At 44.7% G+C, this 27,213-nt stretch overlaps 1 protein-coding gene across 2 annotated transcripts in view; it reads right to left on the bottom strand.

Annotated features, from left to right (window-relative positions):
- PPM1H (protein phosphatase, Mg2+/Mn2+ dependent 1H) overlaps window positions 1–27,213 on the bottom strand; it is a 302,588-nt gene that overhangs the window by 78,583 nt on the left and 196,792 nt on the right. For both annotated transcript variants that reach the window (XM_061416617.1, XM_061416616.1), the window contains exon 5: window positions 16,671–16,755. In XM_061416617.1, coding sequence (XP_061272601.1) covers window positions 16,671–16,755 — 85 coding nt within the window. The remainder of the gene's footprint in view (window positions 1–16,670; window positions 16,756–27,213) is intronic.

The following is a 27,213-nucleotide window of genomic DNA, read 5'->3' as shown; positions in this document are numbered from 1 at the left end:
AACTAAGGACCAAAGGCATTAGTAGTCAGTGAACAGCACCGTCTGTCATATATCCTCTGTCATCTCTCAAAATTTTGGGACTATATCAGCATGGTGTTTCTGTCTATCCCCTTGCCTTCTAAGCCGGAGTAACACTGACCTAGGGGTTGCTACACGTCAGGCACTTAACACCTTATGTTATTACCTTAGTAATGCTATGAAGCAGATGTCATAGACTCAATTCACAAATGAGGAAACTAAGGTCCAGAGAGGTTAAGACACCTAGCCTAAGGTTATCAGCCAGGAATGGGTGATTCTAGGGTTTGAGCTTAACATCAATCCCATAACCTCCATCCTAACCCATATGTTGGTCCTTTAACCTGCACACACATTAACAAAAAACAGTGAACAGGCAGCAACAGGCCTGTTGCCATGCCAAGTCTGAACCACAAATAGGCACACGTGAGGATCTGGTTAATAAAAAAATTACAGATCTGCACACAGCTGGGCCACAACAATGTTCTTCAAATAGCGAGAAGAAATCGTTTAATAACACGAGTGATTAAAGTAGTACAAATCCATACAAAAGGATTCTGTGGGATCACATACAAAGGTGTCAGAGAGAATATGTAATTACACAGAAAGAGCAAACATACGTTTATAAAAAGCAGGCTGTCAAACAATATGTGTCTGTGAGAGTGCATGTATAGAAACTTATGTATATCATGTCATAGATATACAGATCTATCAAACTCTGAGAGACCGTGGAGGATAGAGGAGCCTGGAAGGCTACAACCCCTACAACCATAGGGTTGCAAAGAGTGGACACGACTTAGTAACTAAACAACAACAAAAACCTTTAACATACATGTACGCATAAGTGAGTATACATGTGTATAAATACAGGTACATCACACACACACACACACACACACACACACACACACACCACAACAAACAGGCTATGACCCAAAAGCCATGACTAAGTACATTCTGTACCCTCCTGCCTTTACCGTTGGAATGTTTGCCCGGGCACTTTATCAGAAGTCTGCAGGGTAGCTACTACTGACAGGGGCCACCATGCCTCTCCCTCTGGGGATGGGCAGGCTCAAAGGGACCTTGAACCCTTGGTCACCTGTGACATCCGTTGTCCCTTCACATGCAGAGACTTTCAGGGTCTCAACAAGCCACCTGCTTCTCCTGTTATAACAAGTGGCTATTGTAGTTCATCAATTCTAAGATGCTTCTTATTAGATGTGCCATTAGTTACCTCTAAGGCAGGGGGGAAAAGCTGCCAATTTTACACTAGGCATAATACTTTCTAATCACTTCAATTTTTTAATTTATTATTTTTAAAGAGCTCCTTTCAATGTGGGCAAAACTATTACCTATCACTGTTTTGCAGGCTTCCCTGGTGGCTTACATGGCAAAGAATCCTCCTACAACGCAGGAGACGTGGGTTCGATTCCTGGGTCGTGAAGATCCCCTGGAGAAGAAAATGGCAATCCACTTCAACATTCCCACCTGAGAAATCCTGTGGACAGAGGAGCCTGGTGGGCTACAGTCCATGGGGATAGCAGAGTCCGACATGACTGAGCAACTAACACACATTTTGCATATTTAAGGAAGGAATATGTAAATGAAGAGTATCTGTTAAGGTTGTTCCAAAACATTTTCGCATTTAGGATCTGATGGCACTCATCATTTTCCAGTTCTAAATTACCCTGTGTTCATGATTTCCCCACAAGAGCCAGCTATATTTCAGGTGCCCTTTGGGTTTAACAACTTGTAGAAGCACTACAAGCCTCATAGGCAGGGGTGCGGAGTTCTGAAGCTGGCTTTGTCATCCTCCAGAGTTTGCTTTCTTCTGACGTCCACTTGGGGGATGCGGCTGAGCAAGGCTGGTCACTCCTCCCTAAGTCCCCCTGCTGGACTGGTACCTCCGAAGGGACAGCAGCGCTTCCCGTTAGTCTGTGGGGTTTTCCTCCAAGTTGCTGAGTGAGCTCCTGTTCTGAACTTCAATCCTGATCTACTGATGTCTGCTTATGCCCGGAAGATGACGTCCATGTCATGCTGAACACCAGGCTGATAGCAACAATCAACTGTAAACTTCAGGTACGTCCGAAGGTAAGAGAGAAAAGGTATTTCGTCTCTGAGGAATTACTGTGGTATTCAACCCCCACCGATACAATGCCACACCCTTGGGTTTCTCTGTGATCATTTTTCTTCCTCTGGCTAACCGCCACAGCACATTCCACATGTTATGTGGCACATTTTCTGTTACAGCCATGCCCATCATAGAATGCACGTGTATTCCACACGTACTGAGGACATATCCCACCCCCTGGCATATTTTTGAAAGTGAAAGTGTTAGTTGCTCAGTTGCATCCAACTTTTTGTGACCCCATGTAGCCCACCAGGCTCCTCTGTTTATGGATTCTCCAGGCCAGAATACTGGAGTGGGTAGCCATTCCCCTCTCCAGGGAATCTTCCCAACCCAGGGATTAAACCCAGGTCTCCTCCCTTGCAGGCAGATTCTTTACCATCTGAGCCACCAGGGAAGTCCTTTTCACTATGCTTTAAAATGACCGTTCCCATCCTAACCGTAGGCTTCCCTCTTAGCAGCACTTTTGATACTCACCCCAGTTTTATTTGTCAGACCTGATGGAGTTACTGCTGTTAAAGAAAGAAACAACTCAAGAATTAAGTACAAGTAGAATAGGTGGCTGATAAATGAAAAATGAGATGCTACAATATAATGGGACATATACCCGTTGTTTTCTGAGAAAATGCTCATTGGTATACCTTGTCAGGCAATACTCATGAAAGTCTGCATAGTCTATCAGGTTGTCATATCAAAATACCAGACAGGGATCTAAAGCAGCAAAAAATTATTTCTCACAGACTGGAGTCTGGGAAATCTAAGATCAAGATGCCAGCAGATTTGCTGCCTGGTGAGGACTCTCTTCCTGGCTTGCACACTGCCGCCTTCTTCCTGAACCTCACAAGCTTTCCTCCATGCTCTCATGGGGAGAGAGAAATCAAGCATGCTGGCATCTCTTCTCATCAGGAAACTAACCCTATCAAATCAGGGCCCACTCTTACGACCTCATTTATTAATTACTTCTGTAAAGGTCCTATCTCGAAATTCAGTACATTGGGGGTGAGGGTTTCCACACAGGAATGTGGGGGGAGGAATACATAACTTCAGTCCATAACATGGTCTTGTATGTACTTATGTTTATATATGTACATACACTCAAAGTCATCAAAATATTACAAATATTATCTGATGGTTTCCTTTCTAACTTACCTATATTCATGAATATGTCTACCAGTAGATATGGATTATTTTCATTTTGAAAATACTCTAAAATTTATTTTTTGAGAAGCCAGGTTTTAAACTAGGTCTGACAAAACCATTGAGAGGAGTTTTACAGCCCTTTCATATTCCAAAAATTTGAGTCACTGGAAGGGGCCACCCCAGGTAGACACACCCGGCGCCAATGCAGGCGATGCTGAAGCCGTCTGCAGCCCAACAGCCCAGCACAGAGACATTTTGTTCTCAGAAGTCGAGTGGCCCAGCAACTTGGGAACTCAGAAACTTCTTTAGGACCTGCCCAGCATCCAAGCAACATAGACTGGTTAGTGTTACTTCACTAGTGCTGGCCTGCCCTGCTGGAACCATTGCCCAAGTCAGCATTCTAGAATCTTGAGCCTCAAAAGTGACTTAACTCATAATACATGTAAGCACTACACAGACACAGTTTAGAGTCTGCAAAACGTGGGAGCTGTGATGTGTCAGGTTCCTTTCAGCAATAAAATCCAATGATTTTTCTGACTCCAAACTTGTAGAATTCATGGACAATTCTGGCATGTTTTTAACTCCATGGCTCATACCCGGACCACTCATAAACATATGCATGATGACTGCCCCTTCCCCAGGCTCAGCTAAGGATGCTGGTGTATTAGAAACGTGGACTGTAATGGGATCAACATCCAAGATGAGAGCAAGCACACATTAGGGTCACAGGTCCACCTGCAAAATGAAAATTCTCGACACTCTCCTACACATTCCTTATTTATCTGCTAGGCTGAATATATTTTAGCTTTTTCTCTTTGATGGCGCTATTTGGATTTATGTATGTTAGAAACATCTGCATGGTGACGCAAGTAATACCAGATACACTTGAATATGTTCATTATTTTTAAAACCTCAGCTACACTCTAGTGCCCAGCATAGTACTGACCACAGTAAAGACTCTTAAGTACTTGCTAGAGGAATGAATACAGAACATTCTGACCTGCTTTACACAGTCACCTTTCAGTGACTATTACTTTATAAAGTAAGACAACACAGCTTTCAAACATTAGAAAAAGATAAAACTAAGATCCATGGCATTTATAATCTTGGACGCACATATTTTGGATTTAGAACATTTTTTTTAACAATTTCATAGATACCTTCCTGTAAATTCTCAAGAATGTGGACACAGTTATACCATTGAAAACTTCATGATATTCCACAGTCCTAAGGATATCTAAATATGTTGCCTCTTCTCCTCCTAATAAGCATGCCGACTAGAAACCTACAAACATATTTTACACTAAAATCCAATTTCAATTGTGCTAGCCTGCCCCATGTTAAAAAAAAACAAAAACAAAACCCAATAGACTTCTTTTTGTACCTCTATTTATCCTAAATTTTGAGGCTCTCCTTCAAGGAAGCATAACTGAATGCTTCTAACTAAAGTGAGGGGGTGGAGGTACATTTGGAGCTCGGCTGTGTACCATAAACGGCACCTGGGGGAAAAGGCTTGGTAACCACTGCCCTGGCAAAACCACAGGCAGGTGGCCGAGAGCCTTTTAAGGACTCTATAGAGTGCAGGTTTGCTTTAAAAAAAAAAAAAAAAGAGAGAATAGAACATATCCTTGCCACTTAATGAGAATCCATTTCCAGACATGGTTGTGTCTGGCCAGGAACAAGAAGTTTCTCTAGGGAGAGGATGCTGGAGTAATCACTGTGCCAAGAAATGGCAGGCTACAGAGATGGGGCAGGAGGATCAAGCATCTTCTGGCTGTTCTCCTCTCTGGTCCTGGGCAGAAACCAGCATCAAGGGAAGAGGAGCCCGATGAGCACAGTCCTGTGAAGAAACACAGCCATCCCATCTCAGTGACAGTCTCCGAGTCACAGAGGGACTGAGCCGTAACAGGAGAGGACAACCTGAAGAAGAGAGGCCTTCTGGAACATTCCAGAAAGTCTCACTAGAGCAGAGTGCATCCCTGAACCCAGGTCTGTCTCGCTCCAGAGCACGTGGACCTGAGCCCCACCATCCTGGGATGGGGGAGAGCTCTGAGCATCCTGGCATGGCAGGGAGAAAACAGGGAGTGGAAAAAGGAATCCAGATCCCAGGGAGGGATATGTACATACTGGGTCCTGGAGGAGGCTGAGCACCAGGCCTCCTGCAGACACTGAGATAGTAGTTCCCCAGGTTACTGAAAATTGCTGCTGAGGAACACAAAATGTTTCCTTCTTTTAATAAATTTTCCTTCTGCCACTTTGTGATCAGCTTGCCAGTGAATAGTGAGAGTCAATAAGGGAGACTGTGCCAGGTTTGGGGGGTATCCAGCCAATGGAATTCATGCAATTAATATATAAGCTCCTGCAGGTATGGGTCGGAGAAGGCAATGGCACCCCACTCCAGTACTCTTGCCTGGAAAATCCCATGGACAGAGGAGCCTGGTGGGCTGCATGCAGTCCATGGGGTCAGGAAGAGTCGAACACGACTGAGAGACTTCACTTTCACTTTTCACTTTCATGCACTGGAGAAGGAAATGGCAACCCACTCCAGTGTTCTTGCCTGGAGAATCCCAGGGACAGGGGAGCCTGGTGGGCTTCTGTCTATGGGCTCGCACAGAGTCAGACACAACTGAGGCGATTTAGCAGCAGCAGCAGGTATGGGTACCAGGGGTTAGGGATTCAAAGAATTTAAAAAAAGAGACCCCTCTGCTCAGAGCTCATGCACTAGCGGGGGAGAATGAGGGAGGCTTATAGGTGGGAATGGAACTATCTTCAAGAGTAAGGAACAAAGAGTGGGGTCACTGGGCAGGGTCAGAGAAAATCTGAAAAGTTCATTATTTAAAATTTTTTTAATTAAAAAAAATTTTTTTAATGGATGTATAGTCACTTTACAGTGTCTTAGCAAAGTGATTCAGTTATGTGTGTATATATTTTTTCAGATTCTTTTCTATTATAGGTTATTACAAAATACTGAATATAGTTCCTGTGCTATACATATAGCAGGACTTCACTGTTAATTTCACACATAGTAGTGTATATACGGGGTTTCCCAGGTGGTGCTAGTGGTAAGGAATCTGTCCGCCAATGCAGGAGACATAAGAGACTCAGGTTCAATCCCTGGGTCAGGAAGATCCCCTTGGAGGAGGGCATGGCAACCGACTCCGGTATTCTTGCCTAGAGAACATGGACTGAGAAGCCTAGCAGGCTACAGTCCATAGGGTCACACAGAGTCAGACATGACAAAAGCTACTTAGCATGCACACAGTATATATACAAGTTAATCTCAAATTTGTGATTTATCCCTCTCCCCCACCTCCACTTCCCCTTTGGTAACCATACATTTGTTTTCTATCTGTGAATCTATTTCTGTTTTGTAAATAAGTTTGTATCATGTTTGAGATTCCATATATGAGTGGCATCATATGATATTTGTCTTTCTGTCTGGTTTACTTCAGCCAGTAGGATAATCTTTAGGTCCATCCATGTTGCTGCAAATAGCATTACTTCATTCTTTTTAATGACTAATATTCCATCGTGTGTGTGTGTTGTGTGCGTGTATGTACATATATATACACACGTATGCACCACATCTTTATCCATTCATGTCAGTGGACACTGAGGTTGCCTCCACATCTTGCTACTAAAATAATGCTGCTACGAACACTAGGGTGCATGCATCTTTTTGAATTAGAGCTTTTGTCTTTTCCAGATATTTTCCCAGGAGTGGGGTTGCTGGATCATATGATAACTCTATTTTTAGTTTTTTAAGGAACTTCCACACTGTTCTCCATAATGGCTGCATGAATTTACACTCCCACCAACAGTGTGGAAGGGTCCCCCTTTCTCCACACCCTCTCCAGCATTTATTATTTGTAGCTGTTTTAATGAGAGCCATTCTCACTGGAATAAGGTGATACCTCATTGTAGTTCTGATCTGCATTTCCCTGATGATGAGTGATGTTGAGCAGTTTTTCATGTGCCTGTTGGCCATCTGCAGGCCTTCTCTGAAAAAAATGTCTATTTAGGTCTTCTGCCCTTTTCTTGATTGGGTTGTTTTGTTTTCTTGATACTGAGCTGTGTAAGCTGTTTGCATATTTTAGAAATTAAGTCCTTGTCGGTCATATCATTTGCCAATATTTTCTTTCACCCTGTAGGTTGTCTTTTCATTTTGTTTATGGTTTCCTTTGCTGTGAAAAAGCTTTTAAGTTTAATTAGGTCTCATTTGTTCATTTTTGCTTTTGTTTCCATTACTCTAGCAGATAGATTTGAAAAAATACCGCTGCAATTTATGTCAGTGTTCTGCCTATGCTTTCCTCTGGCAGAAAAGTATCTGAAGAGCTAGTCAGGTAAGGGCTTTGGGGCAAGTGCAGCAGGACGCAAGGAGGTGGGAAGCAGCAGGGGCTCCTGGAGCGGCTCTTAGGAGAGAACAGTGTGGGACAGACCGGAGGCAGAAGTGTGGCTTCCTGGAAAACCTGTCCTGCTGCTTGGCCGTGAGCTCTTGCAGGAGGTCCTCTCCTGCAAAGGGTGATACACACTTGTTGTCCGACTCTTTGTGACCCCATGGCTGCAGCACGCCAGGCTTCCTTGTCCTTCACGGTCTCCCAGAGCTTGCTCAAACTCATGACCATTGAGTCGGTGATGCCATCCAACCACCTTATCCTCTGTCGCCCCTTTCTCCCCTTGCCCTCAATCTTTCCCAACATCAGAGTAAATGAATCCAAAGCACTTTTAAAAAACCCAACTTTTCAAAGAAATATACAAATGGTACGGTGCTCTGAACATGTGCGTACAGGTGGGTGAATTTTCACAAATCAAACACACCATGTGGCTGGCATCCAGATTAAGCAACTGAACATTTACCAGCATGCTAGTGTCAGGACCCTGTTCAAATCCTGCTGCTTCTCCCAAGGGAAGCACTAGCCCCAGACTTTCCAGCTGTGTTTGCCTGTTTCTATCTGTCCTATGGAATCCTATAGGTTGGAAGTTGAGTCTGCAAAGATTTATCCATGTTGCTGCATGTAGTTATAGCTTGTTCACTCCATCCTGTGACTGTGCAAAGTTTATTTATCCATTCTACTCTCCGTGGGCATTTGGAGAGTTTCCAACTTGGGCTCTTACAAACAGTGCTGCTATGCACAGTCTCATCTTTCGGTGTAAACAGTGGTACACACTTTGTTAGGTACACAACAAGGGGTGGAATTGCTGGGCCAAATCCTTTTTCAAAGGAGTTGTTCCAACTTCCACTCCCATCAGCAGAATATGGAACGTATAAACACTCATGTGTGAAATGAGAAGGCGCATTCCAGGACAGGAATGTAAACTCCTCTAACTAGAAAAACACCATATGAATTAACTTCTTAAATATTCTAGACCCTTCAGTATGCGAAAGCAAGTTATTGAAATGAGGATTTTCAGTGTTTAACATAAATCTTAAAAAACTGAGTAATATCTCCTCTTTCTAGCTCTTTTTCTAGGGGAAAAACTCCTGTCATATTATACAAGAGGAGTATGGGAAGCCTTTCAATTTCAGGATGATTTATCCATATAGGAAGTCTGGGTCACAAATGAAATGAATAATGTCAGCCAAAGGACTTCCCTGGTGGTCCAGTGGTTAGGAATCTGCCTTGCAGTGTGGGGGACACGGGTTTAATACCCAGTTGGGGAACTAAGAACCCACATGCCATGAAGCAACTAAGACTTGACACAGCCAAATAAATAAACAGATTTTTAAAAATTAAAAAATGATGCTGGCCAAGCCCAAGTGATCACTAACAGTCACACAAATGGTCAAAGGAGATGACCATTCCAGAGCCAAGGCTGCCTACCTGATGTACAATGCAAGAGGAGAATATTCTACCTCAGGTTAAAAAAAAAATGGAAAATGTGAAATGACTGAGACCTAAATATGTATGGATTGGAGTCTTTCATATAGAATTCTGTCTTAATTTGTCCTTAAAATCTCAAAGTAGCAAAAACCAAGCTTGTATATATAAGCTGTTACAGAACTGGATATTAAATAAAATTATGCCTGGTTTATGTGGATGTCAAGGAAGGTTCACATTTAAATCTCGACATGGGACTACACTCATCAGCCAGAGAGAAGTAGCATTCCCCCAAATCAACTTTAAAATTGTAAAACTGAGATCTTATGATAAAAGAGCCACATGGAAACTGGAATACAAATAGAGATATTAAACAAAATTGCCTAGATTTGTCAATTCCACAACAGTTTAAAGAATAGAATAAGGGGTGAAAGTGCTCATTTAAATAAAACACACAAGGTTTCCATATTCATATGCCTACTGCTTTTTATTCCCAAGTAAAATTCTGTGGAAAGGCATTCACTTGTAGGGGGAACAACTCATGTCAGCAAAAAAGAAAAGGAAAGTGAAGTCGCTCAGTTGTGTTCAACTCTTTGTGACTCCACGGGCTGTAGCCTACCAGGCTCCTCCGTCCATAGGATTTTCCAGGCAAGAGTACTGGAGTGGGTTGTCATTTCCTTCTCCAGGGGATCTTCCCGATGTAGGGATCAAACGAGTCTCCCACATTGCAGGCAGATGCGTCTGAGCCACCAGGGAAGCCAATTCCCTTCCCTTTGCATAAGCAAATGGAATTGAGAAATTATAAAAGACCACAGTAGTCCCAATGGCAGGGGGGCCATGAAAAAGTTCTTTATATGGTTACATTTAAAAACTAAGAAATTTTATTTTGTCTCTGATCTAGGTCCTCCTGAAAGCACTACAAATATTAACTCATTAATCCTCACCCCTATCCTGTGAGGGTCCTGCAATTGTCCTATTTCACAGATAAAGCAACTGAAGCACAGAACACATTTTATAGACAGTTAAGGTTTTGCCCTAATAAACCTCACTGAATCCTATCTACCTTTCTCAAAGCATATTTAACTTTAATGTACTTGAAGGATGTATGACATTATCTTGCTTCCTTACACTAAGATCAATTCTTAAGGACCTCATGGGCAGATGGCTCTGGCTTTCAGTGACCAACTTTTTTTTATCCATATGTTTTTATTGTGGTAAAAGTCACAACATATAAAACACACTATTTTAACCACATTTAACTATACAGTTCAGTGGCACTAAGTTCATTCACATTATGGGGCAAGTCTCACCATCGCCCATCTTCCCAAATTTTCACCTTCCCAAACTGAAACTCTGTCCCTATTAAACACTAATCCCCCATTCCCCCTCCCCTCCCCGGCATCTACCAATGTACATTCTGACACTGTGAACTTGACTATCCTAGGTACCGTGTATAAGTGGAATCAAACAGTGTTGTCTGAACGTAATATATATTGGAATCATGTGCCCAAGTTTTTATTCAGAATATTTCAGGGGACAAGGACTAAAGAGGCTAAAGATTATGTATATGTAGCAAGATGGATTTTTTTTTTAAAGAAGAAAATGTAGGAACTCATTCTCATGATGATTTTGCTCAGCGTGTGGGATTCATTTCTTAGATATGCATAGTAGATTCAGAATGCCTCCACACCGAGTCTCTGACCTGTCCTAACCTAGAAAAAAACAGACATCCATTTATATTAATTAAAAAAATCTGGCTCTAGAAGTGGTGAGCTTCAATTATCATGGTTAATGTCTTCAGAGTCTTCCCTGAAGCCAAGCTGTGCTCCAAGGGCAGCTGAATATAAATTCTGCCTTTGCAGCCCTGGGTGGTGTCAGTTTCATGCTCTAAAATTCTGGCTTCTTCATGATGCCTATGTGATCAATGGAACCTATAGTAAATATGAAAAATGTCAAGCACTTTAGCCTGCCATTGTTTTTTTTTTTTAATTCAAGATTTTGAAACATATGTAGTTTTGCAAAAGGGGGGTTAGATGGGGCGAGAGAAGGGGTTGGAGTGCGTCTGTCCCTGACTCAGACATCAGGCAAAGCGAAATGGAGGTAAGTTCTCTCACTGTGACTGCAGCCAGGCTCCCAGCTTTATACCTTGCTCTCATGGTTAATGGGGCTTCCCAGATGGCTCAGTGATAAAGACTCTGCCTACCAATGCAGGAGACGTGGATTTGATCCCTGGATCAGGAAGATCCCCCGGAGAAGGCAATGGAAACCCACTCCAGTGTTCTTGCCTGGGAAATTCCACAGACAGAGGAGCCTGGTGGGCTACAGTCCATGGGGTCGCAAAGAGTCGGACTGAGCATACACGAACTCAAGGTTAAGGGCCATGTGGAGGTGGTGGGACAGCCATTTTTACTCACTAGTGCACTTGACCTTTCTAATTATAGCCTCTTGTCTTAAAAGCAGGCACAAGCTTAAGCAATCTACTTCTTGAGTGTGAAAAATCCCAGAGAACTAAGAGGCACAGTGCTGTCCCCTTGAGACCTTTCCCAGTTCAGTACTAGGGAAAATGGCAGGCAAATCGAATCAGACTCGGTATAGACAGCTGGGGGCAGGTCCAAGGACCCCGTCAGCAATCACCGAAGATAATGCTGCACTGTGTGCGCCCAATGTGCATCTGAAACCCACTTTCATCTCCTCTGCACATTGCCCTTGATGATAAACAGCTGCCGACTTGGATTATCTACAAGGACAGACGTACATTATTGGGAGGTCTGATGATACCAGCACATCTTAATGTAATCACATCAGAGTTCCGTCTCGGCAGAATGGAGGGGAAGCCGTTAGTCTCACACCTCAGGGCTGTAGAGGTCCCCCGTAGAGGGAGATCTGTTTCTGGCTGTCACCTGAAGCAAGAGTGGGGTGATTTCCTGGAGACTACAGCATCAGAGCAGTAGACTCTGCTGAGAAATGCCCATAAACCAGACTGCTTTCCCTCCGATGTGCGTCCTGACTCCACCAGAACATTCTGTCCAGCTTGGTGGACCCCGTAAAATATTTTATTTCAATCACCCTGAAAACATTAAAAAAAAAAAAAAAAAAAAAAAAGCCCAGTGAGAAAAGAGCAAGGCTTATTTGTGACTATGATCATCAGCTCTCCCCGGCTGCTGGGGGGCAGAAGTGCATGGCCCCTGACCCCCTCCCTCGCACACCTGCCACATTCCATGTGAACACGTCAAACCCTCAAGCCTGCTTGATTAATCACCCAGCCTAAGAATCTACGGAATAAAGTTCATGTTACCCGGAGAGCTATATGAAGGGCCCTCTGAGGTCGTGATGCAAGACCAAACAAAATTAACGTGCCTGCCACATCCATCATCTTGTAATCTGCTTCCAGTTCCATAACCCCTGACGTCTGGACTGTGCATACCAAGAACATTTCTGTTCGACGTGGATCAAAACAGTTCATGCACAAAGGGCTCTGAACTCTCCCCACCCCCAAGAAAATCATTAACCAGTTCTGCAAGTCAAACAGCCCTGGGACTGCAGTCATCTGCTCAAACCAAGTCTCAAGGGACCTAGAAGTTTTCGAGATTCTCTCATAAATGTTTCTTTAGACATAATGACAATAAAATTTGATTTGACCTAAGAATAAGGAATACATTGTAAACTTTCCAGCAACATACTAACTCGTTTAGATCATGTAAAGGATACAACAGCTCTCACTGCATTAAAATGTTTTACAATTAGTTCAAGCCAACTGATGTTCCCCAAAATAAATGGGTAGGATTAGATTGTAACCTGAAATTATAATGTATATATTGTATTTTGTATTATCATGAGATGGCTTTTTAAAATAATTTTCTATATTTGCTTTATTTTTGGCCATGGTAGGACTTTGCTGCTGTGTGGGTGCTTCTCTAGTTGCGGAGAGCCGGGACCACGCTCTAGGCGCTGTGCTACTCTCTAGTTTCGGGCTTCTCACTGTGGCGGCTTCTCTCACTGTGGAGCATGGGCTGTAGGGCGTGGGCACTTCTGTAGTCGTGGCGAGTGGGCTCAGTAGTTGAGGCTCCTGGGCTCTAGAGCACAAACAGTCGTGTGCAGGGACTTAGCTGCTCCACAGCATGTGGGATCTTCCCGGATCAGGGGTCAAACCTGGGTCTCCTGCATTGGCAGGCGGGTTCTTCACCACTCAGCCAACAGGGAAGGCCCTTGAGATGACTTTTTATTGTGATCTCAGGACATGGGATGGATATTTCAAGGGAAGTATTCCTACCCATTTCACTCAGGAGAAAGGGAGACTCAGAGACATTGTGTGAGAAACCCAAGGTCACACAGCACTTGCCCGGGCTGGGCTGAGAGAAGTCCACATCACACTTGTATTTTCTTCTCACAATTGATAGTATTTTCAAGATTTTATGCTATAAACCTCCCAATTCTCTAAAATATGGTAAAGATTTGACCACAAGTTTATTTTACACTACTAGCCCCCTAGTTCTCTCAAATGCTTCACCACAAAGATTTGCATCACAGACCATGTGAATATTATTCATGGATTTGTTCATTTCAAAGCACACATTCCTAGACTCCTGACAGAACAGGAAGTTGGGCAACCAGGATATTTTATGTTTTGGTCATGTACACGCCCATTGTCTGGGAAGACAAGTTTTAGGTGTAATTTCCATGTAGAGAAGCCTGTATGGTTTAGCAGCTAGGATGAAAAAGAATGGAGACCGTATTCTCACCCTTAGAAATTCAGATATTAGACTCAGTTCTGTGGGCTAAGAGTGCCCACTGTTTATGCAAGAGTGATACCCAATTACACATTACTTCTGGGAACATTAGGAGTGATTCTTAAATAAAAATAAAGGGGCAGTATCACTGTGGTTTACAGGCCAGTAGAATCTGAAGTGGCAAGACTTTGATTCACCCAACAGTAAGCAGATGAGAACCATGTGCCACGAAAACTTCTGCATTTATTATTTCATTTCATCCTCACACCCGCCTCCTGGTGTTCTCTGTGCCCATTCCTGACAATGAAACTGGGGACCAGTGAAGGACATTCTAGAAATCACAGACAGTCACGTGACCGGGCTGAGCTCTGAAGTCACACACATCTTATTCCAACCGTCCCAAGGTAGACCACTGACACTGGAATCCCACTCTGAACAAGGTCAGCACTCCCCTCCCTCCAGAAAAGTTAATGTTTTAAGCTCTTGGTACCATTTTTTGCCACGCAAAAAAAGGTGAAAGTATTTCAAAATACATAAGTGAATCTGCTCTTACTCATCGCCTTCAGCAGGAAAACAGGAAATGGTTTTTACTAAGAAGCACGGAGGTGGTGAGGACAGGGTGGGGCTTGGTGGGGCAGGGGGGCACGAAGGCACACTGCCTGCTGTGAGGGGTTTTGGGGGAGGGTGGGGAGTGCTTGATGCTTGGATAATGATCCAGACATCAATATGAACGCTTCAGTCAACAAATCCTGATCAATATCAGCTCTGTGTTAGGTAACAACAAGGTAAGATGCCTAAGGTAAGGGGCCTGCCTCCCAAAGGCTCAGTCTGGAAGAGGGGAGACAGAATACGGAATAAACAATAAAATACTGCACGGTGACAGCCACACTACGGGCTTCCACGCAGCGCGAGGCACGCACTGGGGACTGGCCCCCCGAGAGGGAGAGGTGACACGCCCTGGAGGAAGTGACATTTATTCTGGGGTCTCAAAAAATAAGGAGGAGTTTTCCTGGCAGAGAAGCGGGGAAGGGCTATCCAGGCAGAGCTTATTTCCAAAGGCACAGAGGTCAGAGAGATCACGGTGTGTCTTGGAAATGGAAGATGGTTCTCCATGGCCACAGCCCACAGCATACCCTGTCAGAGGTGGGGGCAATGGTGAGATGATGCTGGAGAGGTGGGTGGGACACCTGATTTTGAGTCTGCCGTTTATACCCTGTGAGGAGCCAAAGGGTTTCAGGGAAAGAAGTGTGAAGTGTGAAGATCATGTTGGAGGCTTTGTGGAAGATGGGCTGGAGAGAGCCAGGCAGGTGGCAGGGAGGCCGGCTGTTGTGAACTCTATTTGGAAGGACCCTCACAGCAACACAGCCACCCAGCAGGTGAGTGAGGATGGGGCCAGGGTGAGATCCTGCTGCTGGTCCTTTCCCCCTGCCAAGACAGACAGACAAAGTGAAGCGCTCTAACATCTGGGTTGCCCAGAAAGATTCAAGTTTATTAGCTTGTAAACAGCAACAGATGGGTTCAAAAATAATAGTAAAAGAATGAAGAAAAGCTTTTACTTCAGCTTTAGATTCCTACTGTCTTGTGGACCAGGTTAACCACCCAAATCAACAGAGCTCAGCTATTGAGTAAAACCAACACAACACAGTCATGGGAACTGAGGGAAGCTTGGGCTTCTTGGGCTTCTACACAGTGTCTTGGGCTTCCCTGGTGGCTCAGATGGTAAAGAATCTGCCTGCAATGCAGGAGACCCAGGTTCAATCCTTGAATCAGGAGGATCCCCTGGAGACGGGAATGGCAACCCACTCCAGTATTCCTGCCTGGAGAATTCCGTGAACAGAGGAGCCTGGCAGGCTACAGTCCATGGGGTTGCAAAGAGTCAGACACGACTGAGCGATTCTCACTTTCACACAGCTTCTTGCTAAGTCCACCAAAGTCATCAAGTCCTGACCTTATTCCCATGTGCCAGAATTAAGAGACATAAATGAGTTCCTTTCAGAGTAGGCTGCATCAATTCTTTTCTAAGAGCAGAAGGTCACTACCTTAGCCTTTTATCTAAAAAGAAAGCCAACTGGCAAGAAAATATATCATCCACAGACTATATTTGCAGTTGGTCCCCAAGATGCCCACTGCAAAGCAGTCCTGGATCATGACCATCATCATGGGACTGAGATCATAAGCCTAATGCCCTACGGCTGGGATATGAGGGCAGGACATTTACTCCGTTTTCCAGAAAACTCAAATCTTCAATGAAGCAACAATTCTCAAGATCTGAAAAACCAAACGGCCCTCCTAGAACCTGCTCATAATTTTACTCCAAAGAGTGGGATCTACGTGGAGAATCTATTTTCAGTTTAGACACAGATTTTCGGACACCTGCATTTCTCCTGAAGGGCCCCTGAGACTTTGTATCAGAGCATGAAGTCATGGGGTGTCATCGGGTTTCTGGGGCTGCCTCCTCCTCATATGAGATTAATACTCATCTGTACCCTTTGAGTTAAAGTGGGTGGCAGGCCGGGGGACAAGGTATCCACATTCTTTAATACCATGCTTCATATTGTACATACCAAATCATTAAAAGAAACAGAGCATGCTGTGTCTTTGATTGGTCACAGATGGAAGAAAACCAGCCACCATAATAAATTCACAGAGGTGGAATGTGTCATCACACACGAAGCCAGGATGTGTGATCCAGGAGGTGCGTGTGGGGTGGGGGGAGTTAATGCCATATGCCATTTTACTGCTGTGGGTCTGCTCCCATGTCAATAGCAATGTGTTCCTCCAAAACAGCTCTGACGCCATCCCCGATGCCACAGCGCTCTGCCAGACCCAGGCGGCACTTACCAGGTACTGCAGTCGCTGGCGCTCGGTCTCAGGGGTGAACTCCGAAGACATGGGGATGATTTCTCCGTTTCTGATGATTATGGCCCTGAAAGGGTGAAAAGGCATGTCAGCAGCCAATCTCATAAGCACTGTGATTTTGAGATGACTCCACAGCTTGGTTGAGAACACACATGAAACTCTCAGGGGACCTTTGTTCCTCCAACCTGCACAGCAAAGCTCAGTGTAACCAACTCTGGAGCCCTCACCATACTGTAGGTAACTCTAAGAGCACGACATTCTCTTTTCTGCTAGTTTAATGCCCAGCACCAAGCATACCATTTGGCACATGGCAGATGCTCAATGAATAAATGGATGGATCAATGAATGATGCACAGAGGCTCACTCTAGGCTAATGCCCTCCAAGCGAACTTCCTATGATCCTTAAAATGTGTGCCTTAATCTGTGCAGCCCCATGTGGGTACTGAGCATTTGAATCATGGTCAGTGCAAGCTGAGCGGCTTCCCAGGTGGCGCTAGTGGTAAAGAACCCATCTCCCAATGCAGGAAACATAAGAAACGTGGGTTTAGCCCCTGGGTCAGGAAGATCGCCTGGAGGAGAGCATGGCAACACACTCCAGTATTCTTGCCTGGAGAATCCCCACGGACAGAGGAGCCTGGCGGGCTATATAGTCCATAGAATTGCAAAGAGTTGGACATGACTGAAACGACTTAGCATGCATGCATGCAGTGCAAACTGAGAAACTGAATATTTCATTTTATTTCACTGTAATTAATTTAGCTTTAAGTTAAGCAGTCACAAGTGGGCTAGTGCTTGAAGTAGTCGACAGGGCAGTTCCAAGTGTTCGTTACTCAAAGTATCTGTGGACCAGCAGCACAGGCCTCACCTGAGAGCTAGTTAGAAGTGCAGACTCTCAGGTTCCCCACAGACTTCCTATACTGGAATCTGCAGTGTCATAAGATTCCCAGGGGATTTGGAGGCACATTAAAATCTGAGAGCAGCTGACCTAGACTCCTGAGTTTCTAGGGTAACATCTTGGGTCCAGGGAAAACCACTGTCATCTCAAAGTTCAGGAAATTCACAAACTCCCAAAAATGTGCCCAAGAGCTACTGCTGACTCCAGGACTTTTGAGAAAACAGATCTCCCCAAAGCTGACATCTAAAGGAGAGGATACAGGATCGATCGATAGCAACTTTCCCTAAGCTCTTCCCGTGGAGCCTCCTGTGCTCAGGCCTTGTTCTGCAGTAGTCCCTGCAGCACTTACTTCCCAAATATCGATCCGCTGTGGTGGAAGGCTGCCATTTCTACAACAAAAGCAAGTGGCTGGGGGAACTGCATTCTATTTGAACTCCAAAGCTCCCCAGTATCAGGGAGCCAGAGACCTGCTGACCCAACACACTTCTCTGTGAAAGCCCACAGGCATGGGGAATGCCATCAATGAGCTCAGCTCCAGGTGGATGTCTCGTTGACACGGGGAGGCTGCATTCTTTGTGCCAACAAGCCCCTGGCACCCCTTACTCCCGCTGCAGAGGCAGGCAGTCCCTGACTTGGAAACAATCCCTATTAAGGGCTGCAGCTGCCCTCCCCCTCCCCCTCACCACCTGTGCCCAGTTGCTCTGTCATAGGGGGGCAGGCAAAGGAGGAGGTGACGACAAAAATCTTGGGGGTGTTAGAGAATTTATGGATCCAGGAGGAAAATGGTGGAAGTGGTAAGGAAATGGAGAAGTTTGGGGAGACTGACCCTGGGGAGAGGATGCCTCATGCTGAAATACACACTTCACTTATTTTATTATGCCGCCAAAAAATAGGACAGAGTAAAGATTCCTTGCTATAAACCCAGAGTCACTTGTAAAATGCAACCACCTCCCCCTACCTCAAGAAAGGTGATACCAACCATTCACAAATCAGTGTGAGTTAATTGAAATTGTCTTTGTCCTACTTAACAGCTGAGAATAACTGTAATGAGAGAGGAGGAGTTTTGATAGAGGATGGAGAAACCTGGAGAACTTGAAATAAGGGGTCAGGAATGTCAAGGATAGGGCCTAATATTTTTTTTTTTTCTTATTGTGGTAAAAGTCACATAATATAAAACACACTATTTTAACTATTTGACTGTACAGTTTGGCGGCACTAAGTATATTCACATTATTGTGCAACTCTCAGCCTTATCCATCTCCTGAATTTTTCACCTTTCTAAACTGAAACTCTGCCCCATTAAACACTGATTCCCCATTGCCCCTTCCCACCCACCTCCACCCCACCATTCCCGTGGCATCTACCAATGAACTTTCTGACTTTGAATTTCATCTCATATAAGTGAAATCAAACAGTATTTGTCTGTACCTAATGTATATTGGAATGCATTTTTAAGGTTAATATATGTCCTCTAAACAGATTGTACTTTCTTTTCCCTGTCCTACACAGAAGGTTCTCATTAGCTGTCTATTTTATACATAGTAGCGTATATATGTCAGTCTCCTAATCTCCCAATTCATCTCACCCGCCCCCTACCCGCCTTGGTGTCCATTCTTTTGTTCTCTACATCTGTCTCTCTATTTCTGGTTTGCAAATAGCTTCATCTGTACATGGCGAAGTACGTCGGAAAGAGAGAAATAAACATTGTACATTGCACACATGTGGAATCTAGAAAAGCAGTACAGGGCCTAATCTTGAAGTAGCAAGAAGGGCTCTGAGAACATGAGGGACTAGAGCAAAAGGCATTCGGCAGCAAATTCCCAAGGCAATCTTCTGTTCCCAAATTTTTCCTGGAAGCTAGTCTTAACTCTTTTCTTTCCCTTTTCCTATACAGCCCCTGAATTCCAGCTTCCAGGCTCAGACTAGACAGGTGGATAGCCGGGAGGGAAGTAAAAGACAATGAGGAAGAGGAGGAAGGCAGAGAAAGTGGAGGCTGGGGTGTCATTCAGTGTGGCCTGTGGGGAGGAGCCAACAAATGTCTAACCAGACGTGGAAGAGCTTCCTCCAGGACCTAAGTGTCAGGAGGGGGGCCTGCTCCATTTGGTTCTATTATATTCCAAATGCTTGACATCATGCCTGTCACCTAGCAGGAGCCCCATGAATATTAATTGAATATAAGAACAGATGAGAGATGAGTGGATAAAGAAGATGTGGTGCATATATACAGTGGAATATTACTCAGCCATAGAAAGGAAGGAAGTTGGGTCACCTGTAGAGATGTGTGTGGACTCAGAGTCTTTCGTACAGAGTGATGTATGTCAGAAAGAGAAAAAAATACCATTTGGTAATGCATATATGTGGAATCTAGAAAATGGTAGAGATGAACACATTTGCAGGGCAGGAACAGAGCCAGAGACACAGAGGACAGATGTATCGACCTAGGGAGAGGGGGGGCATGAATTGGGAGACTGGGTTTGACACATAGACACTGCCACGCATAAGACAGACAGCTGGCAGGAACCTGCTATATAGCACAGGCAGCTCAGCTCGGTGTTCTGTGACGACCTAGGGAGTGGGACCCAGGGAATCAAGATTGCCAGGAGAAACATCAACAACCTCAGATATGCAGATGACACCACCCTTATGGCAAAAAGACAAGAGGAACTAAAGAGCCTCTTGATGAAAGTGAAAGAAGAGTGTGAAAAAACTGGCTTAAAGCTCAACATTCAAAAAATGAAGATCATGGCATCCAGTCCCATCACTTCATGGCAAATAAATGGGAAGACACTGGAAACAGAGACGAACTTTATTTTGGGGGACTCCAAAATCACTGCAGATGGTGACTGCAGCCATGAAATGAAAAGACTCTTGCTCCTTGGAAGAAAAGCTATGACAAATAGTGTGTTAAAAAGCAGAGACATTACCTGGCCAACAAAGGTCCGTCTAATGAAAGCTATGGTCTTTCCAGTAGTCATGTGTGGATGTGAGAGCTGGACCATAAAGAAAACTGAGCACCGAAGAATTGATGCTTTTGAACTGTGGTGTTGGAGAAGACTCTTGAGAGTCCCTTGGACTGCAAGGAGATCAAACCAGTTCATCCTAATGGAAATCAGTTCTGAATATTCATTGGAAGGACTGATGTTGAAGCTGAAACTCCAATACTTTGGCCACCTGATGTGAAGAGCTGACTCATTAGAAAAGACCCTGATGCTGACAATGATTGAAGGCAGGAGGAGAAGGGGACAACAGAGGATGAGATGGTTGGATGGCATCACAGACTCAATGGACATGAGTTTGAGCAAACTCAGGGAGATAGTGAAGGACAGGGAAGCCTGGTGTGCTGCAGTCCATGAAGTCGCAAAGAGTCAGACACGACTGAATGACTGGACAACAATGACAAAGGGGAGTGTGATGGGGGAGTGGGAGTGAGGTCCGAGAGAAGAGATAAATGTATACTTATAGCTGATTCACTTCGTTGTACAGCAGATACTAAACAACACTGTAAAGCAACGAAACTCCAATTAGAAAAAAAGAAAACAATGGATGAGAGAACTTAGGAGGAGCTTTGCCTTGAATCTGAGGGAGGAAGAGAACAGAACGAGGAGGCAGCAGGTGTTTGCTTACACAAGGAAAGTGGGCGGATGTCACCGCACTGAGAGGGGACTTCACTTGGACATCTGCTCCCTCTGCATCTTTCCTTCTCCTCCTGCTGATTAGGTGAGTCCACCCATCACTCCCAACCCCGGGGCCTGCCTTACATCAGTAATTCCCTCTGTGTTCCCAACCTCTCCCTCTACTGGCTCTCTCTCTGTTCATGGTTCAAAACCATGCTCAAAACACTTTGTGATTAAATTCAAACAAAATTGAAACCAAAACCAAACAAATATTACTCTGCTCATGTGAAACCCACTTCCAGCATCTTTTTCCTTTCTTGGGAAACCAGGGTTTACACGTTGTTTGTTTTTTATTTTCCTTTAATATCTTCTTGAATAAGACACTACAGCACACAACTGAGCCCCTGGTATGTCAGTTACACATGGAGATGCAGATCCGTACAAAGGTTATACCTGTGGCGGATTCATTTCGATATTTGACAAAACTAATACAATATTGTAAAGTTTAAAAATAAAATAAAAGTTAAAAAAAAAACAAAGGAGAAGGGAAACAAACGTCATCTTAACCCCACTCCTTCTGCAACTAATGGAAATATAGAAAACAAAAGGAGCAATTCTGTGTATTTTATCAAGTCTTTGAAGACACTGTAACAGTTTTATAATGAGCTTTGCTGTGATCTGTTAAAGAATCTTAAAATTAAATAATGAGGATGTTAAAAATTGTAATCTTCTACAGGAGATTTAAGCCAAACACACAAAAAATGACACACAGAATCTACATTCAAGGTCTCTCCGCCCACATCTCCTACTGATCCCTTAAAAACAGGTAAACTCATGCCTTGCCCCTCTCTATACCTGACTACCCTCATGAGTCTCTAAGTAGCCTCTTTGCTGCTGAACTTACTGGGCATGACTTCATTCCCCACTCACCAGGCAGCATCTGTGGGTCCTTCCTGACCCTGACTTCTGGGACACTCCTCCTTCCTGGTTGCCCTCTGGCCTCCCAGGATACTCCCCTCTCAGACTCCTCTCTACCTCCTGTGTGGTTGTGAACTGCCACTCTGTCTTTCTGCCTCTCTGCCTGGGCACTCACTTTCCACCTTCTTAACCCCCAAGTTTTGGTTTAGAGGCCTCTCCTCCGAGTTCCATTAGCCTGGTGCTCCTTCTAATACATAACACATTTTGTTTTGTTATTCCTTCCTTAACTGTCTACCTGCCGAGCCAGCCCATAAGCTCCTAAGGCAAGAACCATGTCTGTGCTGCTCACACTATGGCCTCACTACTGTGCACGGAGCCAGGCAGTCATGAGCAGTGCTGGCTACAGAATTCCCAAGGTCCTGGGCCAAATAAAAATGCGGCTGCTGCTGCTGCTAAGTCGCTTCAGTCATGTCCGACTCTGTGCGACCCCACAGATGGCAGCCACCAGGCTCCTCCATCCCTGGGATTCTCCAGGCAGGAACACTGGAGTGGGTTGCCATTTCCTTCTCCAATGCATGAAAGTGAAAAGGGAAAGTGAAGGCGCTCAGTCGTGTCCCACTCTTTGTGACCCCATGGACTGCAACATGCCAGGCTTCCCTGTCTATCACCAACTCCCGGAGCTTGCTCAAACTCAAGTCAAAAAAATAACACATAGTTATTAAAAAAATAAATTATTTTTTCATGTTAAAAAATTAATGAGAATTTAAAGACTGTGACAACAGAGCATGAAGCCAAATATGGGGGCCCTTCTGAGTATGGGGTCCTGTGACTGCATAGGTCACACCCCCATGAAGCTGATCCTGACTCGGTGCCCTTTACGGAATGAATCATTAGCTTTAACAATGGCATATGCCGATGACTCCAAATATCCTTTCCAGCCCACACATCTCTGCCGTGCTCCAGCCTGGAACAGCCAACAGCTGGCAAACATTCACTCAGGTACTCACTGATGTCTCGGACTCGGCATGTTTCAGACTTGATGATCCTCCCCTCAGCACATCCCCAAAATCGTCCTTCCGGCATTCCCAGATTCGGGGAACAGCAACCCTTTCCACCCAGGGGCCCATTGCTGAAGCCGTCTTAGCCTTGGAACCCTTCTCACCCTGTATATCCAGACAGGCAGCGATCCTGTAGCGCCCAACCCCTCAACAGCAGGCGGAGCTGCCCCCTGCCTTGGTTTCCTCTGTTACTGTCTGGGTTCAGGCCCCATCAGAGCTTATCCACCTGACTCAGGAGCTCTCAGTTCTGCCCTCCTCTGAACCCTGCTCCCCAGGGTCACCAAGATCATTTTAAAGCATCACATCCTGCTTTCCCAGCATTTCCAAACTCTTTCATTACCTGGGTTTTGCCTCTGTTTCTGGTTTTAGCCTCACACTTGCTATTCCTTTCCCACTACGTCTCCATTCATCTGGCCAACCGACTCCTCTCTGAGACCCAGCCTAGGAGCATATCCTTCCAGTCTACTTTCATTGCCTCTTCTCTGTGACCCTATGGTGTCATGTACCTGGTATTGCCCTTACCTGGCTCTCTGTGATGGATGACCTCTGTGACTGTCCCTAACTACCTGAGGGCATCTTCTGGGCAGAACCTAAGCCCTGGTCTCTGAAGATCCAGCATTCAGAGCCTGGTCTGTGACAGACACGTAATAACTATTTGCTGGAGGGATAAGTGACTAAATAGATACGAGCGAGCTAGACTTAGATGGATGAACAGACGTGTCCAGAAGTGACGGTCTCAAATAAGACTTTTCTTAATAATGTGACTTATAATTGCCTAATTTTCTATAATCTGAGTCCTCAAAAATCCATAAGCCTTCCCACTGGTTTTATGAAAAGACAGTGGACCTAAAAGGATGTTGTTCTGGCTGAAGCACCACTGAAAAGTGACTCAAAAGCTCGATGCAGGATACAGGAAGCTTGGGGCTGGTGCACTAGGATGACCCAGAGGGATGGTATGGGTAGGGAGGTGGGAGTGGGGTTCAGGATGGGGAACATGTGTACACCCGTGGCAGATGCATGTTGATGTATGGCAAAACCAATACAATATTGTAAAGTAAAAAATAATAATAATAATAAAATAATAAAGTTAACAACAACAACAACAAAAGCTAAGGAGAAAATGAACAGGGGCCCTGCTCTTGGTGGGCAGAGGAGACAGAATGCAGCCACCACTAGGCTTATTCTGTTTTTTTTCATTTCAAATTCATACACGATGAGGTGTCAGCATTCAACTCCAATGTTCACTGGTGGGGTAATCCTACCTAATTATGCTCATAAGTAGATCACTGTATCTAAATCCATCTCTGTACAGAGCATTCTTCAGTTTTGTTTGAACTATCAAGTTCTTCCTTCGTGAGACATCCACGGGTTAAAGAATGACAGCGTGTCTGATAGCCAAACTCTCCAGTCCCTGCACCACAATGCTCTTATGTGATTCCTGGCTTCCTTTTGATCTCTCTTTCATGCCTCTGATCTTGGGATCAATTTGTCAGAGAGCAGGTCTCCAATCTGGAGCAGGGTAGTGAGAGGGAAGAAGTTTCAAAGGGAACAGAGTGCATGTGAAGGCTGACAAAGCCTGTCCTAAACAAACAATAGAGACATGCCTTTAAAGCTGCATTCTCTCATGCTAGGGTCCTACAGACTTCATACCTTCTACTTCATTATTTTACCAAATGTTTTTACTCAAGGGGAGAAAAAAATCTATAGCAGCAATGAGTGCCAAGGAGAGTTAGGCATATGCCCTGACCTCTCTTCTGGGGCCTCAGGTCTAGACCTGTGGATGACTGTAGTCAGGATGACATTTCCTTCACCCACTCAGTGTTTGGTGACAGACCAGGTGAGGAAGTCACCGGGGGTTGGGTGATTTAGTCAATTGGCAACCACTTGCCAGCTGGTATCCCATACCATACAGAGGGCACGGTTCCTAAGCATATTCTGCAAAGTTAAGGCCAGCCTTTCATTTACAGAGACTAACTGAAATATACATGCTTTAATTTATTATCCAGTAAAATAGATGGGGCAGTATTTGTAACATGGTGAATGATAAGGTTTAATGTATTTTTGTGAGTTAACTGCAAGGATGGGAGAACAGAAGGTAAAGCAAAGACACTGACAGTTAACTGTGCTCCCGCCTACCATATTAGCCACATAAGGGAACATGGGCAATTTATTCCTAACTGATGAGAAATTTGAGTTCAGAGAATAAGTCCTAGAAAATTCCGCTACTTGTATCCTCTGGTGTCACAATTTAGAGTAAAAAAGATTTACTTTTTCCCCCCAAGCTGGTCAAAGTGTAAACTGGTCAAGAGAAAAATAAAGGGCCAAACATGCTGCTCATTTCAGATATTCTCTCAATTTTACACTTTCTCTTAAGGAGATCACACTAACTCCCATTAAACCCGTCTCAGAGCAGGAGGGATACTCTCTAAAGGCATCCGGCAAACACACAAAGGAAAAAAAGGACAGAAGTGGCAATTAAACAACGGACAGAAGGGAAAATGCAAATATTCAGTACGCACAGAGAAAGAAGCTCTACCTCACGAGTCCAGGAAAAGGCAAATTAGAGCAAAAGGAATATGATCTTTTACATCAGACTGGCAAACATTTATTGAAAAAACTAACAACACATAATAGCTCTCATAGGATGAGGGGAAAAATCATTCTCATAATTAAAGAGAACATGAATTATACTTTTTAAACATCTTAAAACTGTAACTGGGACTTCCCTGGTGATCCAGTGGTTGAGAATCTGCCTGCCAATACAGAGGACCCAGGTTCAATCCCTGGTCTGGAAAGTTCCTACATGCTGTGGGGCAACTAAGCTTCCACACCACAGCTACTGAGCCCATGAGCTACAACTAGTGAGCCCATGTACCCTAGAGCCCGTGCTCCGCAACAAGAGGAGCCGTCTCTACGAGCAGCCTGCACACCAAACGAAGAGTGGCCCCCACTTGTGACAACTAGAGAAAGCCCGAGCACAGCAACAAAGACCCAGCACAGCCAGAACTAAATAAAAATTAAAAAAACTATAACTACATAAAAAAGGTTCAGCTGTCCTACTGTGCGGAATATATCCTAAAGAAATAAAAGGGTCAGTTCGAGTCAACAATACATCTTTGACATCACTTGTGCAAAGACTGGAAACGCTCTGAATGTCTGCCAAGAGGGGAACTGTTGAATGGATTGGTATGTAATCAGTATGATATTAAACAGCCACTTAAAATAAAAGTCTGTTCTCTGACCTGGAGGTATCCAAGAGGTATTATTAAGGAAGAAAAGCACTTTTCAGAGTAGTATGTGGAATAATCCCATTTTTATAAAAACACAAACTATATATAGATACTCCCTATATGTACCTGTGCGCTCAGCTGCTTCAGTCTTGTCCAACTCTGGGACCTCATGGACTGTAGCCCCCCAGGCTCCTCTGTCCATGGGATTCTCCAGGCGAGAATACTAGAGTGGGCTGCCATGCCCTCAGCCAGGGGATATCTTCCCGACCCAGGGATCAAAACTGCATCTCCTGCATTGCAGGTGGATTCTTTTACCACTGAGCCCCGGGGGAAGTACACGAGGCATCTAGTTCCAGGCCAAAATCTTCTGTGTGCTCCTTCAGGCTATGCTGAGTAGACCTGTGGAGAAGCTGCCCTCCTCACCTCTGGTGCCTGGCCAGGCTCTGCAGGGAGCTGCAGGCCAGGGCTCCCTCCCGTCTCCCTCCCTTTTACACATTTACACACTTTCCCGCCTTCCCAGCCTAGGCATGTCTACCAGGAGTCTTGGCTCAGACACTTCTCTCCTCCCAGTACTTTTCCACTCCTTCCCCTTCTCCATCACCTACCTGTCACCCCCACCCCCATCCCCTGCTCCAGAGGCACGGCTCTTCAGATTCCTTCTGCCCTGCTGTGTATGCTGTCCATCATTGCCTGACCCTGACCGGGGCCCTTGTGGGGAGAAAGAACACTTTGCTTTCCTCTTCACCTCTTGGCTGCACTATCACCATGACTGAATACGCCTTCCCTCTTTCTAACTGGCCACCTGGCTGT

This window comes from Bos javanicus, chromosome 5 (genome assembly GCF_032452875.1).
Source record: "Bos javanicus breed banteng chromosome 5, ARS-OSU_banteng_1.0, whole genome shotgun sequence".
Taxonomy (NCBI): Eukaryota; Metazoa; Chordata; class Mammalia; order Artiodactyla; family Bovidae; genus Bos; species Bos javanicus.
This window is presented reverse-complemented; position numbering and strand designations above follow the sequence as displayed.